The 19,260-nt window shown below is 45.0% G+C and overlaps 1 protein-coding gene across 2 annotated transcripts in view; it reads right to left on the minus strand.

The window, feature by feature from the left end:
* Positions 1-10,301: 10,301 nt before the first annotated feature.
* Positions 10,302-19,260, minus strand: part of SNX13 (sorting nexin 13) — a 117,177-nt gene continuing 108,218 nt past the window's right edge. For both annotated transcript variants that reach the window (XM_066585354.1, XM_066585353.1), the window contains exons 23-26: positions 18,417-18,562; positions 17,676-17,744; positions 17,339-17,451; positions 10,302-15,917 (exon numbers count right to left, since the gene is read on the minus strand). In XM_066585354.1, the coding sequence (XP_066441451.1) occupies positions 15,670-15,917; positions 17,339-17,451; positions 17,676-17,744; positions 18,417-18,562 (576 nt within the window). In that variant the 3' untranslated portion in view covers positions 10,302-15,669. The remainder of the gene's footprint in view (positions 15,918-17,338; positions 17,452-17,675; positions 17,745-18,416; positions 18,563-19,260) is intronic.

The following is a 19,260-nucleotide window of genomic DNA, read 5'->3' on the forward strand; positions in this document are numbered from 1 at the left end:
AACTGGGCTCAGACTTTTGTATTGGATGCAAAAGCTGCTGTGTTGTCCTATATTCTAGAGCAGTGTTCCCCAACTCCAGTCCTCAGGGACCGCCAACAGGTCATGTTTTCAGGATTTCCTCAGAGTTGCACAGGTGATGTAATTATTGTCAGTGCCTCAGACATTGCCACAGGTGTTCTTACCATAGGATATCCTGAAAACATGACCTGTTGGTGGTCCCTGAGGACTGGAGTTGGGGACCCCTGTTCTAGAGCACTTAAAGGGTTTTTGCAGGCTGTTTTGATGGATATCTTCAGCACAGGTCATCAATAGTTGATCGGCTGGGATCCACCACTCAGGCCCCTAGTCAAGCAGCCGATTGGGCAGCCACCGTCACTGGCAAAGCATGCAGGTTGTGGAGCAGAAACAGATTGCTCAGATAAGCAGGTAGTAGCTGATTTTAATGGGAGCTGCACCTGCAGCTACCAGGACTGGGCTCTGTGCAGGGGTTGGAGCGATCTGCTGCTGCCCTGTACCCTGTGTGTTTTGCCAGGGACAGCAGGTGCCAGGACAGCTGATGGGCCGGGATCCCAGCCAATCAACTATTGCTACAGCAACACATGCTCACCCCCCACTTCCCCTAATGTTGATAGAGAGGAAGGCTAAAACCCCTCATTTTAGGGGAAAAAAATCCTTCCTGACTCCAATCTAGCAATCAGAATAATCTCTGGATCAACAACGCCTCTGAATTAATTGGTGACTATAACATGTAATATTGTTACACTCACAAATGGCGTCCAGGCCCCTCTTGTGCTCGATTAGGGAGTTTGCCATCATCACATCCTCAGGCAGAGAGTTCCATAATCTCTTCTATGTTGGTGTATAAATCTTCTTTCCCCTAGACCAGGGGTGTCAAACTCATTTTCACCAAGGGCCACATCAGCCTTATGGTTGCCTTCAAAGGGCCGATTCTAATTGTAAGACAGTAAAGTAAAAGTGAATCCCACAGTGGCCCGATTGGTAATAAGGTCCTCCATAGTGGCCAGTGACGCACACCATTCTGCGCATACACACGCACAGACGCACACATTCTGCGCATACTCACGCACAGACAAACACCATTCTGCGCATACACACGCACACCATTCTGCGCATACACACGCACACCATTCTGCGCATACACATGCCATGCACACCATTCTGCGCATACACACGCACACCATTCTGCGCATACACACGCACACCATTCTGCGCATACACACGCACACCATTCTGCACATACACACACACCGACGCACACATTTTGCACATACTCACGCACAGACGCACACCATTCTGCGCATACACACGCACACCATTCTGCGCATACACACGCACACCATAATGCGCATACACGCGCACACCATTCTGCGCATACACACGCAAAGACGCACACATTCTGCGCATACTCACGCACAGACAAACACCATTCTGCGCATACACACGCACACCATTCTGCGCATAGACATGCCATGCACACCATTCTGCGCATACACACGCACACCATTCTGCGCATACACACGCACACCATTCTGCGCATACACACGCACACCATTCTGCGCATACACACGCACACCATTCTGCACATACACACACACAGACGCACACATTTTGCACATACTCACGCACAGACGCACACCATTCTGCGCATACACACGCACACCATTCTGCGCATACACACGCACACCATAATGCGCATACACGCGCACACCATTCTGCGCATACACACGCACAGACGCACACATTTTGCACATACTCACGCACAGACGCACACCATTCTGCGCATACACACGCACAGCATTCTGCGCATACACACGCACAGATGCACACCATTCTGCGCATACACACGCACAGACGCACACCATTCTGCTCATTCACACACACACCATTCTAAACATATACGCACACTATTAGACATATATACATACAGACACACACATATATACATATACACATATGCACACAAGGACACTTCTGCATTTTGATACACATATTTATACTTACCTGCATCCAATATGGTCCCACTGGCTGGTATACTGGCTGCTCTCAGTCCTTCTTGGGCCAGTGAGAGGAGGTCAGCGCTGATCAGGCTCTCACCCTGCAGCTGCTCCTCCTTAGCGTCGCTCTCCTGCTGCAGAGATCATGTTCTCTGCACTCTTCTTCCCTCCTCCGCGGCCGTTGTCAGTCTGCTATCGGCACTCCTCTATTACTGTCTGCACTAGACAAAACAAGCTGAGTGAAGATCGCCTACTGACTTCAGCACGGAGGTGAGGGAACTTACTGCATAGCCGGCGGGCCACAGAAAATGAGGCGGCGGGCCGGATTCGGCCCGCGGGCCTTGTGTTTGACACCTGTGCCTTAGACGTAGAGGGTGCCCCCTTGTTACAGTCTTGGGTATAAACAGATGATAGGATGGATCTCTGTATTGTCCCCTGATATATTTATACATAGTTGTTATGTCGGCCCTCAGTTGTCTTTTTTTGTAAGCTAAATAACCCCAAACCTCTCTGGGTATTGTAGTCCACCCATTCCATTTATTACTTTAGTTGCTCATCTTTGTACCGACTTAAAGGGGTGGTCTCGCGAAACCAAGTGGGGTTATACACTTCCGTATGGCCATATTAATGCACTTTGTAATATACATCGTGCATTAAATATGAGCCATACAGAAGTTATTCCACTTACCTGCTCCGTTGCTAGCGTCCTCGTCTCCATGGTTCCGTCTAAATTCGCCGGCAGCTTGCTTTTTTAGACGCGCTTGCGCAGTCCGGTCTTCTCCATTCAGCACGAGCCGCTTCAGTGTGCTCCCCGCTACAGCTCTTCTGCGCATGCGCAGACGAGCTGTCACTGCTCGGGAGCGCGCTGGAGCGGCCATTCTGTACCTTCCTCTGTTAGAGGAAGGTGCAGAAACTGCAGCTGCCCAGCGGAGAAGCCCAGCCCAGCCCAGCAGCCCCGAGAAGCGTCCCAGGTAAGTGATGGGTCGGGGGGGGGGCTGCCGCTGCGCCGGAGGAACTAGCGCTGCGCCGGGGGGGCTGCCGATGTGATGGGGGAACTAGCGCTAGGCCGGGGGGGGGGGGGCTGTCGCTGCGCCGGGGGGGCTGCCGATGTGATGGGGGAACTAGCGCTAGGCCGGGGGGGGCTGTCGCTGCGCCGGGGGGGCTGCCGATGTGATGGGGGAACTAGCGCTAGGCCGGGGGGGGCTGCCGCTGTGATGGGGGAACTAGCGCTAGGCCGGGGGGGCTGTCGCTGGGGGGGGGGGGCTGCGCCGGTTACCTTCTGCCTGGCGGTGGGTGACTGGTCGGCGGCTGCGGGGCGTCCGGTCGGCGGCTGCTTGGCGTCCGGTTGCCATGGAGACACAGCTGGCAGCGTCTCGGGAGCGCGCACGTCGGGCTGCAGCGAGCGACGGGGAAAGAGCCGGCGGCCATCTTGGGGAAACTTTTATAAGTTGCTGAAACGGTAAGTAGAAACCAGCTAGGAAAGTAATTTACAGGGGTAATTAGTAATGTATGTTTAATTAGGGGGACTGGGCAAAAAAAAAAATCACTGCTTCCTCGAGACATCTCCTTTAAGCTCTGATATGTCCTTCTTGAGTACTGGTGCCCAAAACTGTTCACAATAGTCCATGTGTGGTCTGACCAGTGAATTGTAAAGAGGAAGAACAATGTTCTAATCATGCGCTCCTAGACCTCTTTTGATGCACCCCATGATCCTATTTGCCTTCACAGCAGCGGCCTGACACTGGTTGCTGCAGTTAAGCTTAGTTAACTAAAATCCCCAAGTTCTGACAGTGTTTCCCATTTAGTGTGTAATGGTGACATGTATTTCCTCTGCCCATGTGCAGAACCTTACCTTAATCAGTGTTAAACCTTATTTGACACTTTTGTGGCCAAGCCCTAAACTTATCCAGAGCCATTTGCAACGGTCATATTATTTGCATAGCTTTGGGTCATCTGCAGATATTGATATTTTACTGTACAATCCCTCCACAATGTTTAATATGCAAAGTATATTAAAAAGAACAGGACCCAAGACCGCCTCCTGTGGTACCTCACTAGCAGTGGTAACAATCAGAGTATGTACCATTAATAACCCCCCTCTGCTTTCTATCACTGACCAGTTACTTACACACATTCTCGCCCAGACCAAGCATTCCCATTTTATATACCAACCTTGTATCTGGCACAGTATCAAACACTTTGGAAAAGTCCAGCTATACAAGGTCCAATGAATCTCTCCGGTCCAGTCTAGAACTTACCTTCTCCTAGAGGCTGATCAGGTTGATTTGAAAAAAGGGATCCCTCACATAAACCCACACTGATATGTAGTTATACAGCTATTTTCCTTGAGGTACTCCACGATAGTATATATTAGAAACCCCTCAAACATTTTACCCACAGTAGAAGTAAAGCCCCATTTACACGTAACAATTATCGCTCAAAACTCGTTCAAAGAATGGCTTTTGATTGATAATCGTTGCATGTAAACGCTTCCATCTTTCACTCTTCGGCTGAACAATGATTTTTAGGTGAGCATAAAATCTATCACTCGGCCGAAGAGAGATAACAAGGACCACACGCTGTGTTCTCCATAGGAGCAGCTGAGTACATTGTGTTCAACTGACAGCCCATGGGAAGACAATGCAGCTGAGTGCAAAGTCCAGACCACATACTGGGATATGCAAACAGCTGCTGGAGGCTCATTTACGCGCAAATGAAGGTAATAAACTGCTAATGGACATTAGTTCCCATTAGCAGTTTATGCAAAATGATCGCTAGAACTGTCAATCTTTTAATCGTTTGAAAGATTGTCTTTGTGTGTAAACGAGTCTTTAGACTTAATGGACAAGAAAGACTTGAAGTTGGCTTCCCATGACAAAAGAACATGTTTTATTTAGTGCTTGGTGCCAAAAAACATTAGCACTAAGCACTATATAAAGCATGTTCTTTTGTCACGGGAAGCCGACTTCAACTTTATTTCTTTCCGTTATACGGCTGGGTTAGGTCCGTTATACTGCTAGGACTTTGTGGTGAAGCCAGAGCTCTGTGGACACATGTCCTTATAAACCTGACACCACTTGGATGCAGTGAAGGTGAGCAACCTTCTTTCTTTACCTTTAGACTTAATGGCCTGTAGTTTCCAGGTTCACTTTCTAACCCCTTTTTCAATATTAGCAACACATTAGCTATGCACCAATCCAGTGGAACAGATTATAAAGTCCTTAAATATAAAAAAAACAATGGTCTGTCTAGCACATTACTTAATTCCCTTATAACCTAGGGGTGTATGCCATCAGGACCTGGCGCTCTGTCCATTTTAATCTTTTTGAAAGCAGCGCTGCACCTCTTCCAAGGATTAAGGCCCATTTAGACACAACGATTATTGCTCAAAAGATGTCGCTCAAGCCACTTTTGAGCGATTATGGTGTTATTTACAGCGAAGGTTGATGATCCACTGCCAGGGGAGGATGCAGAAGACAAGCGGGGTGTCCCCACTTGTCTTCTGGATCAGGCTGTTCCCCGCTCCGAGCGGCCGGCTATTATACAGCCGAGCGCTTGGCGCGCAGGATGCAGAAGACAAGCGGGGTGTCCCCGCTTGGCTTCTGCATCCAGCTGTTTTTCTGCACGGAGCACTCGGCTGTGTAACAGCCGGGCGCTCTGTGCAAAGGATGCAGAAGACAAGCAGGGTGTCTTCGCTTGCCTTCTGCATCCAGATGTTTTCTGCATGGAGCGCCCGGCTATTATACAGCCTAACGCTCTGTGCCGGGTATGGAGAACAGAGCTGGACCGCTCTGTTCTTCATACCCAGCCTGTTATCAGGTTGGGGGATACAGCTGAAACAATAGTACCAGCTGTATCCTGCTGTGAATCCCTGATAAGGTTCATCATTGTCTTTCAGCATGCTGAAAGACAACGATGAGCGACGGCTTAACGAAAACTGCACTTTGTCAGTGCAGTTACACACAACGATTATCGCTCAAAAGACGGCTTTTGAGTGAATTCTGAGCGATAATCGTTGTGTCTAAATGGGCCTTGACGTCTGAGCTTTAACGGAAAGTTTACTTGATCACTCTGCATTTCACATGACATTTCATTTTCCTGAGTGAAAACGATGACAAAACTAACTGATTTACTTTTTCCTCATCCCCCTCTAAGACGTTTATTCACTTTATTCTTAGTTGAACAACAGTTTAGGGTTAGTTTTACTCTCTTTGGCAATGAGCCTGTCTGCACCTTGGTTTCGTGGCAGCGATGCCTGGAAAACCCTTTTAATTTGTATGGTCAGTCAGTGTTTCAGGGTGGTAAGGGGGCACATACAACCCTGACCTAAAGGGACAGGTAGCAATTTCGACCCCAATATGTACACTGCTCCCTAATAATTGAGTCCCCCACTACCAGTACCTGTCGAGCCTGCCCTGTGCTCCAATTGCTCTTCTTACTGGGGCAGAAATCTGCCTAGCGGTCAGAAGGTATGTGATGCTGTGGCAGTGCTAATCCTGTAATGACATTCCCCTCCGTTACCAGCTTTACAAAGTACTTGGGGTGTGCCAGCTCAATACTAGCCTCCCTAGCACTCGTCCCTCTGCTCTCTTCTGTCACCCAGCTAGCTCCATGATTATCCTGCACTTCCATGCTACCACTTCCCCCATCTGTCCCAGCAATTGTCTGCTCAGTGAGCAGCAAACTCCTTTTTATGTTGTCAATAGATCTTGGTGTTGCAAGCCACAGAATTAGATCCAGGATCTGGGCTTCTAAAGGTGCAACACACTCACATTTTGTACCGCACTGTGCATTCTCAAATAACTTTTCAAGGACTGCATACATGTCACAAGATGTACAGTGGACAGCATTGTCAATCGTGCAGCACATTCTAAATGGGGATGGTACAGATAAAAACAAGTCATTTATACAAGTGGAAGCAACAGTAAATAGATAAAATCGGGTAACTTTAGAAGGGAGTCACTTATAAGTCACACACACTTAAAACAACCACTCTTTAATCAACCACCCTCAAAAGCTTGTTTGCTTTAAGTAGTTCTCAGCAGCAGTAAAGCCCTATTTACACACAAAGATGATCACTCAAAATTTGTTCCAAAGATAGGATGATTTTCAGTTTGAGCAATCATTTTGCATAAGCTGCTAATGGCACTAATGCCCATTAGTAACTTATTAGCTTCATTTGCATGTAAATGAGCCTCCTTGCACCATATGCAGAGAACAGCAGGTGGTCTGTTATCTGCATACAGCCCCATTGTTCTGCCACTGGACAGAAGCTGAATACAATGAAGAAACACAGTGTGTGGTCCCCATCAGCTTCCAGGATGAATGATGGATTTTAAGCTCAACTAAAAATTATCGTTTGGTTGAAAAGTAGAGAATGGTAGCATTTAAACGCAACGATTATCACTCAAAACATCGTTTGAGTTAATTTTCAGCGAAAATCGTTGCGTGTAAACGGGGCTTAACTCCTCCAATAAATTCTCTGTTTGGAAATAACACAGTAAGTTCAGGAACGGACCCATTGAAAGCAATGGGAGAACTTTGCAATCCTCTGTCGTGGATGTGACTGCCACAGCGGGGAATTGCTTCATCCCCGCAGTGATGAGAGGCTGTTTTCACATGAAACCGCCTCACATCCACGGGTCTCACATGGATGGCGAGCGTGATAATCAGGCTGTGAATCACGGCCTAATATCGCCCTCGCCAGTGTGAAGGAGCCCTTACGCAGATTTGCAGCTTATCCCTATTTCCACAATTTTGAAAAATGAATTTATTTCTCCTTATGATGTTTGAAGTAAAACCAAATCAGCAGCTTTTCACCTAGTTTTAATAACGGTTAAGAGACATACGGTGCTGCGAAAAAGTATTTACCCCTCATCCAATTTATTTTTGGTCATTTGTCACATTTAGATGTGTTAGATCATCCAACTAATTTCAACATAAGATAAAGACAACACTAGTGATCACAGAATGCAGCTTTACATGATCATTCCCTTTATTTTTTCATGGGCCCCTCAGTGGTGTTCCAAGATGGCAGCACCACTTCTAGACTTCCAAGGAACAGTGTGCACCTAGTAGAAGACGACATCAACAAGCTGCCCTTAGGCCTCCCTCATACAGGCATTTTTTTCAGTGTTGAATGCTGCGTTTTCAGTGCTGCGCTAAACACCGTGCAACGCTGCCATTCCTTTCAATGGGGCTTCTCAGACGAGCGTTAAAATGCAAAGCTGCGATTTGAAAGCGATGTCTGTTCTATTTTGGGGCATTTCAGCATATTTAAACTTTGTGCATTGCCCATTGAAATGAGAGCCAGCGCTCGAGAACCAATCAGAGCAATCTCTTGCTGGAGAAGGGTCTTTCAATCCCCATTACCAGCAAGAGATGCTCTGTCGGCGCTGACAACTCCATGAAAGCCTGCAGGAACACCAGAGAGCAGCGGGAGGGACCCAGACAACGCCTGCTAGGTGAGTATTGCTTTTTTTTTCAGCTTCCTGCCCGGGGACTGGAGCTGTCCCCGTTCATAGGGTGTCTCCTTGAGACATGGGGTGGATACGCCTCCAGAACACACCTGATTTCTAGGCCAGGACCCCTAACACCTCTGGTGAGTAACCCAGACTTACCAATGTTTTTCAGAGGTGGTCCTTTATTAGACAGACTGGGGATCTCAGTTCTGAGAGTGAGAGACCTGATATCGAGATCGGGTTTTAGGCCGTTGGGGGATCTGTTAGAGCGGGGGGAGGGTTGGGGCTCTTATTGGAGCCTGGTTTCAATACCTTCAGGTTGCACACATATCAATTCCCTGGAGGAGTCTAGCAGATTGCTTGCTCCACCTCATTCGAGAATCTAAGCCTGTCCCACAATGGGGGAGCTTACAGAATCTCATCCTTGCACCGTCTAATTTTGGAGGGAGAGTCATAAGGGGAAGATCTGACCTTTATAAAAGTTATAGTTTATTGGTAAAACTCCTGCATGCACTAAAATAACAGACATGCTTGGCTCTCTGTACCTGTGTTCGTTTACAGGCTGCAATCCCACCCGATTTATGGGACATCACATAAAGAAAAAATAAACAAATTTTTGGGGAATGTGGCGCGACCTCCAGGTGCAATGCAATGACATGAGATTGGTTATTGCCAAACTTCTCTATTACTTAACCCCTTAACGCCATAGGATGTAGACTTAGACCCTGTGGATAGCACAAGATCAGAAGAGATGCTGCACATCTGGCAGGGGAGCCGGCTGTTACAGATGGCCAACCTCCCACTGCAACAGCGGCATTGCATAAAAATAGCGACCCCCTGTTTACCCCTTACATGCCACTATCTATGTAGATTGCGGCATGTAAAGGGTTCGCAGAGGGAGGGCGCTCCATCTGTGACGTCATCAGACCCCCGTGATGTAATTGCAGAGGGCTGATGGATTGCCATGGCAACAGGACGCGTCCTCGTTTGCCTTTGCCTGTGATCGCTGTTAAAAGCGATAAGACATTGCGACTTTGAATGCAACCATGCAAAAATAATTAGAATTTAAAAAAAAAAAGGGTTTTATAGTGCAAAAGTGGAAAACCACAAAATAATTCTATTTTTGGTATCATCGTAATTGTACTGACCCGCAGAAAAAAATGTCTGTTGTCATTTATGCTGTATGCTTGACACTGTAAAAAAAAATAAAATGAAAAAACAATGGCAGAATTGATGTCTCTCTCTGCTCTGTAAAAGTTTTGCAATACATTATATGCACCCCAAAATGGTACCGATAAAAACTATAGTTCGCAATGCAAAAAACAAGCCCTTATACGGCCATGTCGACTGAAAAATAAAGTTATGGCTTTTGAAAAGTGGAGATGAAAATCCCCCCTGAGAATCGTTGCGTCCTTACTGCTAAAACAGGCCATGTCCTTAAGGGGTTAAAACTAGCATGCATACACATTTCGGGGTAAATAAGCCCCTTCCTCAGTACTCACTGGGGATACATGTCTGGAAGCTGACTTTGTATCCTGTAGAGAAGATTAGGCAATTGTAGTGACATCACAGGCACTACACCCAATAATAGAGCAGCCTGCAAACGTGACATCAGAGTGGAGACCAGGTGCACCGCCGCGGTACACCCCAGAGAGCAGGTAAGGGGGTATGTCCATTTTTTATGTGACTGCACGCAAAGGGGGGGGGGGGGGGGGGGGGGGTTACTGATGAAGCGAGTGTCTGAAGAAATCCTTAATCCCCATCACAGCTGAACCTGCATCTTGTTGGAAGCTGCTTCAGTAAAAGGACACACAGTGTAAACGGCTTCTGTTAATACTTTATTAGTGTTACCGGTATTCCAGTTTCTCAGTTGAACAAAAACTTAATGGAAATGGAAAACAAAACAAAAAAAAGTTTCTTTCAACTCAATAAGCTGTAACAATCTGTTTTGCCCTCTGCTCAAGAGAAGGGTGAAAAAAACCCAAAAAGGTGGAAATAGCATTCATAGAACAATGCAAAAAACCCAATGGACTGTACATGATATGCACATCATATTAGAACAGTTCTATTCATGACATATGCTATATAAATATCTGTCAGGAGCAGTAGGACACACTGTAAGACAACCTGGAGTGCCAGCCAAGACTTATAAAACAAGTCTTTGTACTCATAGTCTATACTCTGTGGTGGCAGACATTTGTATCGGGGAGTAAAACTTGTGAGAGTTCAGCCTAATCAGTTCGCCAAGAACTAGCGGCATCACAGTACTCTCCGCTACATACTGTCGCAAGTCCAGAAACCGGCCGCCCTCGCGGTGTAGATGGGACACATGTAATAAGAGCTACGCAGTAAAGAGAAGGAATGTATTGCAGGACATCACCGAATCCCTATTTCCACCCTAAAATGATTGTTTTGCAGTGATTTCACGCACCAAAGCAGCGGTATTTGTGTGGGAACCTTTATGAAACACCCGATATGTAATGAGCATTAAAAATCAAGTGACTGATACAATAATCCAAACCGCTAGAATGAAAGGAGCATTCAGACCGCCTCCTGTAACTGTGCGGCTCATCACAGACATGGTGAAATGAGGCAAGTGCTATTCTCACAGGAATGACGTTAAAGGGGATGGGGGAGATGATCGAGAAAGTAACGGTCAAGTAAATTGAGCGAGGGAATAGCATTCTTGAGTTAAAGGGGTTATTACAAGACTGAAAGTTAGGATAGCTTTACACAGGACAACCGTTGGGTGCTTAGGCGCCCAATAACTGTCCCAATGGTTATCGCTCCTGTGCTTTAACACGAGAGAGCTGATCACTCACTTAAATGTGCCAAAGGATAGGCAATAAAAGCCGAATGTCTGGGGGTATCACTACTGACATCACCGCCAACCCCAAGAACCAGGGTCCGATGTGCCTTTCTCTTCCTCACTGCCCCCCCTGCAAAGAGGAGGAGATTGAATGGAGTTGATCATGCATCTTCAATGGGACAGCTGAAAATAGCCGAACACTTCTACTCCGTTTGCCCCAGTGAAATGAATGGAGCGGTGTCGCGCATGTATGACCACTGCTGTATTCAATCTCCTTGTTACTTCAGGTGGGTGCAGGAAGCCTGCAATGACGAGAAGAGGCAGATATGGGACTCCTGGTCTCAGGATTGGAAGAGAGGGTTTCAGCATGCAAGACGCGTACTGATCATACATATCACCTATCCACAGGATAGGCAATAAGTCAATGTGGGACAACCCCTTTAACGGTAAGTTCTCCAACATATTGAAAAGGAGTTTCCTTGCATTGTACATATTTTAGATAGAACTGTAATTCCGACACTAAGTGAAAACGAACTCGCCATAGATGTTTCAATGTATGGGTCAGAATAGGGTATCCGAGAGGAACTTTCACCAAGTGCCCGGACATTATTACTTATTAGACAGCGGAAAGTATTGCACATTATAAAAATTATTTTTTTACAAAAAAATAAAGCTACGTGTGTGTTTTAAAACCTGGCGCTCCTTCTTACAGCATCGGTTCATCTAACGCCACGACTCTTGAGCCAACGAGTTTCTATGACCGTCCTTTTGCTTTAAAAAAATATTAAGGCTAAAACAAGTGCATTCGCTTTGGACAATGGCACAATACATTTCCAGCAACGATTTGAAGCCCCCGACTCAATGATTCCAGACAACAGAGTGCTCGGTTTAAGAAACCGTATCGTACAATCAGCTTGCAGGAATTGATGAGGATATAATGGATTCAAGGCAGAACTCTATGATGAACTGCTTCACAGTCTGGTACAGCAGATATCGAGCAGCAGTCTCACAAACTAATGAGAAAAACCTAATTCAAGATTAAAAAAATATATATTTTGTTTTACTTAAAATTCCATCCCAACTTCTCACATATATAAAACATAGATTGACATTGTACGGATTCATGTGCAATGGTCACGTTACATGCAGACAAGTCAGAATGATTTCTTGTGGAGCGAGGTCTCGCCACCGCTATGCAGAAATTGTAAGAACTGAATGAAGTCAACAGAAAATCACTTGATTTAATTGGATCAGCTGAAACACGGGCTTCCACACCCATAACATGAGGCCACCGATAATAGCCCACCGTAGAATACTAAGTGTATGGTAAGAGGCTGCAAAGGATGAAAAAGGTTTATAAACTAATCTAGATAGGGATCATTGCTTTTTTTGTAGGTTAATCTAAGGTTAACATATTTGTCACTTTGATTACCCATTTCCAACATTATAAGATTTCCCTACATAGCTATGATATCGGACAAGGTCAAATAGATGTTTTTAACATTTTGCAGGACAGAGCTCCGATGTCGGAGGCTGTTCTGCATATATAAGTTACAGTAGGCAGGAGAGCGCTCCCATGTAACAGACATATGCAAAACAGCCTTTCGTCATCGGAGTGCTGTGCTGCATAGTGTTAGAAAAATGTGTCTTGCCCTCGTCCGACAGAGCTATGTAGAGAAATCTTAATGCTGGATGACGCCTGACACTAGAGTGGAAATTGTTACATTTTTAAAGAAATTGCTAATAAAAACATCAGGATCGTTCATTTTTAGGTTTCTGTTGAGTAATTTCAAGGCATCCACAACGGGCTTTCGCACCCAAAATAAATAAGAGCTGAGGAGTGTGTGGGTGGCAGGGAAATTGTATTGGAAGGGGTTAAAACTAGAAGATGTGCAGTCAATGAGGATCTGTTTGACATCATGTAACTTATTAAGGCACTAACGAGACCTTTTGGCAAGTGATACTTTTAAATGGTCTTGAGCCGGAAGTGTAAGAAACTTAATTTAGAACCAGCAAATAATGAGGTTTGTGGACCTCTACATCATACAATTCTATATCAATTCCTACTGGCCCAACGTTATAGGAAGGACTCACAATTAGAGATGAGCGAGCACGCTTGTTTAAGGCGTGAGATCTCTCTCGCTCTCCCCCCAGCCGCCCCACCCCCCCGCATGGTGCTCGGACGAGTAAGCAATTCCTCGAAAAGACCGATGCGCTCTCGAGCATCAGCCTTAAAACGAGCGTGCTCGCTCATCTCTACTCACAATAAAACCATTGAGGAAGGACAGATCGGTGGCAATTATGAGCCCTTACCTTTACATCCCACCAGAAGGAATGAATATAGAATTGCACAACTATCCACCGGCATGATGAAGAGGTCTGAAAACCTTGATATGTGTTATTTGCTGGTTCTAAATAAAGTTTTTTTGATCTTACACTTCCAGCTGAAGACCATTTACGAGTATGACTTGCCAACAGATTGTGCTAGTGCCTTATTAACTTTTACCCTGCCGTTCATGCCAATACTCAACGCATCTATGACCTATGGTTGACCAGTGTATTAGGCCAGCAGCTCGTGCCACAGATTCCCATTCAAGAGTGCTTTGCCCTACTTCTTTATCTCGATTCCCATCAAATGACAGATGTTTGAGAAGCAGATTCACCACAGCCTCCATTCGAAGAGATGACATCTTTGCGAGTTGACAAATTTCTCCAGTTCATTACACCATTGGTGGCCTGGATGTCATGTTCTCCAATTAGCTCCTGTTATGTAGTGCCAACACCTTACGCTTATTATAAAGTTATTGCCCTAAAAGGGGCTCACAACCTAATTACTCTCTCTCCGATACACACACTAAGGCTAGTGAAGCAACCCACACCAGACCGGAGTACTGCAGAAACCTACCAGAGGACATTCAAGGTCAATGTAGATATTGCCCTGGTCAGAATTAAACTCAAAGCCTCAGGCTGAACCAACTGTGCTGAATTACTAAACTTGGTAGATCCTATTCCATCTAGAAGAGGATTTAAATATAGAGTGTATAAAGAGGAAAGATGATCACAACCCCACTCCATGCGCAGGACCAGGGCCAGAAATAACACTCCACACCGCCCTCCAACGGTCTCTACATCCAGATGACACTGCCATCAACCATAGTTTCCATTTTGGGCACATGTTATTTTCTTCTAATGTGTTGAATCCCCTTTAAGAGTCACACTATATAAGTATACTGTATAAAAAATAAAAAAAGGAGAAAAGATGATGAACACTCATTTTCTTTTCGATTTAAGGAACAAAAAACTGGGATATGACATCCAGAAAAAAAAAAAAGAAAAGTTGATCTACAAATCGAGTAAGCGACTTTACAAGTGAAAAGTGTGATATTTTTCATCTCACTATAGAGATATAAATTTCAAAATAACACATTAAGTGCAACCGTGACCTAAATAGAAAAGACTGGCACTGCTATCGTGCTCAGAAAGCAACTGTAAGACACCGATCGTCAGTTGTTGGGAGAGAGTATATGCCAATATTCGGGATAGCTATACATGCAAGAAATGCACTGGGTACACATTTTCAGGTTTAAAACCTTATTCGGCTGATAAGTTACGTAGAATGACCTCTTTGTGGGATGTTTGGTACTGAGCCATGATGTGAAACTTCAGCAGGTGGTCGCCATCTTTGTAAAGTTTAAAGTAATAATGGAAGGATGAAGAAAAAAAAAAGAAAAAGAAATCAGACATCAAGACTGATCACAGAAAGAAAATCATACAAAAAAAAACAAAAATAAAACAAAAATCACCCCGCTTCCCAAACTAATACAGATCTGCACATACGGAGCTTAAAAAGTCTGCCGCGTATCAGAGTTACAGGCGGAGGCCCCGTTGAACCAGTAAGTCCTCAGATACCCATTCTGCACCCTTTGCTACTGAAACCCGGACAACCGCCTCATTGCCGTCATTGCACAATTCCCCAGCTTAAACTCCGTCCTGATGATCCTCCAGCGTAGCAATGTATTTGTGCTTGATATTAATGTAGAAAAATACAATCTGGCATTTATTCCCCCACTAGAACGCCCCCGTCACGCTCTTCCATGTCTGAATCCGGATGGCGCCATCTCTGGTCTTGGTTCTTCTAATGTGATTCGAATGCACCAATTTAAGACATCTACAGTTCCAATCAATGAATGGTTGCACAGCAAGTAGGATGAACAGAGCCACAGCGCTTATGGATGCGTCGGTAATCTATAGGACACGATATAACTGGTGTGGAAACATCGGTAGCCATTATTGAGCTTCGGAAATTCTGCCCAAACCGCTCTTTCAGTTCTTCCTGGATAAAACACTGTAGAGTTTCTAGCGCACGACTGGACAGGCCGGAGTGTCACCTCTTCTGTAAGGCAGGTGCATGATAAGATTGCTGTCTCTGTCTATATTTCCTCATTCGCTCGGACCTGGAGTGCAGTTTGTTAAAAAGCTCATGGAATTTGCATTGTGAAAATAAAGTTTCCAAAAAGCCTTCTAAAAAAACATACGCAAGTCTCCTGTTCAGTTGGGTGTGCTGAAACATTTCAAAGACCCGAAGAATTCCCTTTCTCGTTGTTTCTGCCCCGATTATGTGCTTCAGTTCATCTAAAAGGGGAAGAAAAATGTATTTGTGTGATATCAGTGTATAGAAATATACACATTATTGTGAGGTGGAACTCTGACACCAGAACTTCCACTATCCAGACATCATAATGGAATTATGTAGTAGAAAGTCAGTAAATGCTACACATTAAAACACACCGGGCAGCGAGCGAGGGGGATAGGAAAAAGTTTAGTTTTTTTTTTTTTGCCGGGGTCCAAGTTTCACGACCGTGTGTAGGAAGCCAGCGTGAGAAGCAAAAATCGCAGCATCTGTGTGAGTGAAAAATTGCTCATTTAAATTAACCCATTTAAAACAATGAGTTCTTTTCATGTACAATTTCTGAGCCTTTTGCAACACACAGAAATCGCATGAGACTTGCCAATATAAATACACCCTTAGGCGTCTCTCACAGGGGCGACAGCGATATCGCTGCAAGAATAATCGCAGCAATATCACAGCTGTATTCTGCGTTTCTCAAAGAGTTAATCGAGATTTTATGGTGCTGCAAAGTTGTGCGACTTTGTAGCACACTTTTGCCAGGACTTTTGGGGGGGGGGGGGGGGTTGAAATATAAACCATGGCCACATTTAAAAACAAAAAACAATGCCTAACAGGCGCTGTCTGCTCGCACTTCTTCTGAAGCTTTGGCACACTGGTCTGTAGTCTTCAGCCAGCGCTTCTTTATGTGGGGCTCAAAAATCCCTCCTCTAGGAAGCACTGGCTCCGATTGGTTCTTGAGCACCGTGGTTCAGCGAATCACTGCAGCGCTCAATGAACCAATCAAAGCCATTCAAGTGCAGCGGAGTGGACAGCGCCTGTTAGGTAATGTATTTTTTTTTTTTAATATGTAGCCATGGCTTATTCTAGGGATAGCAGTAGGACTTTCTACTGTAAAAGTTGTATCGTACCGCAATAGAAAGGAAGGCTCCATAGGGAAACATGGGAAATCACGGCTGTATAGAGCGTGCCACAATTTTTTTCTCTCACAATGTAGCAGCCAACAGAACATCGCTAATGTGAAGGAACTCATTGCAAAGCACGAGCTTCACATACATGCGATTTATATAAATGTTGCATTGTGGAAATATCGTACGATTTTTTTCGCCCATGTGAAATTGGCCCTATAGTTATGTCCAGTGTTAATTAATTTATGGGAATATGAAACCCCATAGCCCTGTACAGCAAGAAAAAGAGAGGTGGAAAACGAGAATCAGAACGCAAAAATCACAACTCGTTTCCGTCGTGGTTTGATTTATGCACCTGGACACCACTGATCCAAACAATGTAGTGCAGGGTTTAATAAATGTGTTCCTTAGATTATCGCGCGTCTAACAATCTCCAGCTCGTAGCCGTTGATGAAGAAAGCGCTTCAGCCCTACTCTGTTTGCACGCCTTACATAAAAGCGAGGCTTACACTACCCACCTGGCATGATTTCCAGCAACTTCGTTTTTGTAGAAACTCTTGTACGCATTCGTATGCTTCTGTCTCTGCGAGGAGCCGTCTCTGCCAATATCCCATTAGGCCAAAACGAGTCTCTGCAATCAATGTTTCTATTAGCTAACAGTTTCTAAGACTTCTAAAAACATTTACAGGCTGCAAAGAAGAAATTTCCATCTCTCCAATATAACAGTATAAAGGAAGTTAAATCTAGAATATCAGGGCGGATTACGTTTTTTCTGTAGGTCAGATTTTCTTTTGTACAGTCCTTATTTCTGGTCCTATCTTACATGCATTGCATATACATTTACAACCAGCTTACCTAAAATGCTTGACATAATCTGCTACCTGATCAGGTGACGTCATGGACTCCACATGATCAACTATTTTTCTGGTGACCGAAAAGAAAAAAAAGAATCATGTGATTAATAGTTCCCAGCTACTAATGAAAAAACAACACATTGGCTAATACTGTCTAATGCTACATTCACACAAGGGTGAATCTCTTGCGAGACAAACAAAATCTTTGCGAATATGAACCCCGCTCTTTGGAATAGAGTCATACACACGAGTGATGTTCTCCCTCACAGTGATGCTGCCAGGTGAAAAACGCCTCGCATCCGCAGGTAAAACGCACGTTGACAAGCGTGATATCAGGCCGGGTTTCTCAAACCTGATATCCTGCTCGCTCGTGTTAATATCGCTGTATAGTCAGACAGTGGCAACAGCCTGGGCAGTCTTTAAATGTGCAAGATTTATCCCAGTGACTCTGCTGGATGATAAACTGGCATACCTGTAGACCGTCTAGTCTAACTTTAAACTAGTTGGCTTAGTTTGACAAAAATTGCAAAAACTTGTCCTAAATGCGACTTTGCGCCCCCAAAATTGTGCCATGTCCTTTTCACAAAGCCACGCCCCATGGCAGATGAGTCGTAAAAAGTGTCCAAAAACACATGGTAAGTGTGGCGCCAACCATGTAAGAGAAATTTTGACCAGAAAACTGTTGAGTTTTCAATAGGAAATCTGCCCCAGTGACTGTTGCCCCAGCAGTTCTCCCCCATACCTATTAATTGTGTCTCCATATGTGGCTCTGATCAGCTGCTGGAGAAGGCTGGTGATTTGTCTTCTTAACCACTGATTTCTTTCCTTCAGGTCAAAGACTTCATCCATGAGCAGAAGCATCACACGCAGAGGGATATTGTCATCAACCTAGCAGAAGGAGATTTATAGGAGGTCTCAGTTAAGAGTGACTAGCCGGCTGCGTTACACATGACATTACACGGGATATTCGCTTATTACGGGGAGAACTAACTAGTAACGCCGAGATTTTGGAAAGGTCTTTAAAGTAGAATGCCGGCGGTACGAACCACTGTACAATGCTGTAGGGATTGCTCAGGGTGGCTACATTCATGGACAGAGATAGTTCCAGCATTGCAGTTATAGGAACACATATAACCCAGAGAACAGACATGCTGAACTCTATGAGGCTGGAACAAGAGTGGCAGGTTTTGAGTCAAATTAAAAAAAAGTGCAGTATAAAGTAAAGACGGGTACTTATTGAGTCAGATACTGATAACAGTATCAGTGTGGTTTGTTTTTCATGTAGCTATACCCCCAGCCTAAGTCATCTAGTGTTACCTTGTTAAGGGCTCCTGCCCACAGACAGATATGTGCTGCAGGCGTCCGCACCACGGATCCACCGCAAATAGCACTCACAGCATGCTATGGGAAATAGATCCTTCCTGCACATGAGCGGAAATCGATTGCGGTTTCCACAAGCGCAGGAAAAATCGCAGCATGCTCCATTTTTTCATGGAATATGCACGGATGGCTTCCATTGAAGTCCATAGAAGCCATGCGATCTGCGTCCCTCCCACAATGACTTTGCGGAAAGGTCGCGGATTCCG

Source organism: Eleutherodactylus coqui, chromosome 12 (genome assembly GCF_035609145.1).
Source record: "Eleutherodactylus coqui strain aEleCoq1 chromosome 12, aEleCoq1.hap1, whole genome shotgun sequence".
NCBI classification, from domain to species: Eukaryota; Metazoa; Chordata; class Amphibia; order Anura; family Eleutherodactylidae; genus Eleutherodactylus; species Eleutherodactylus coqui.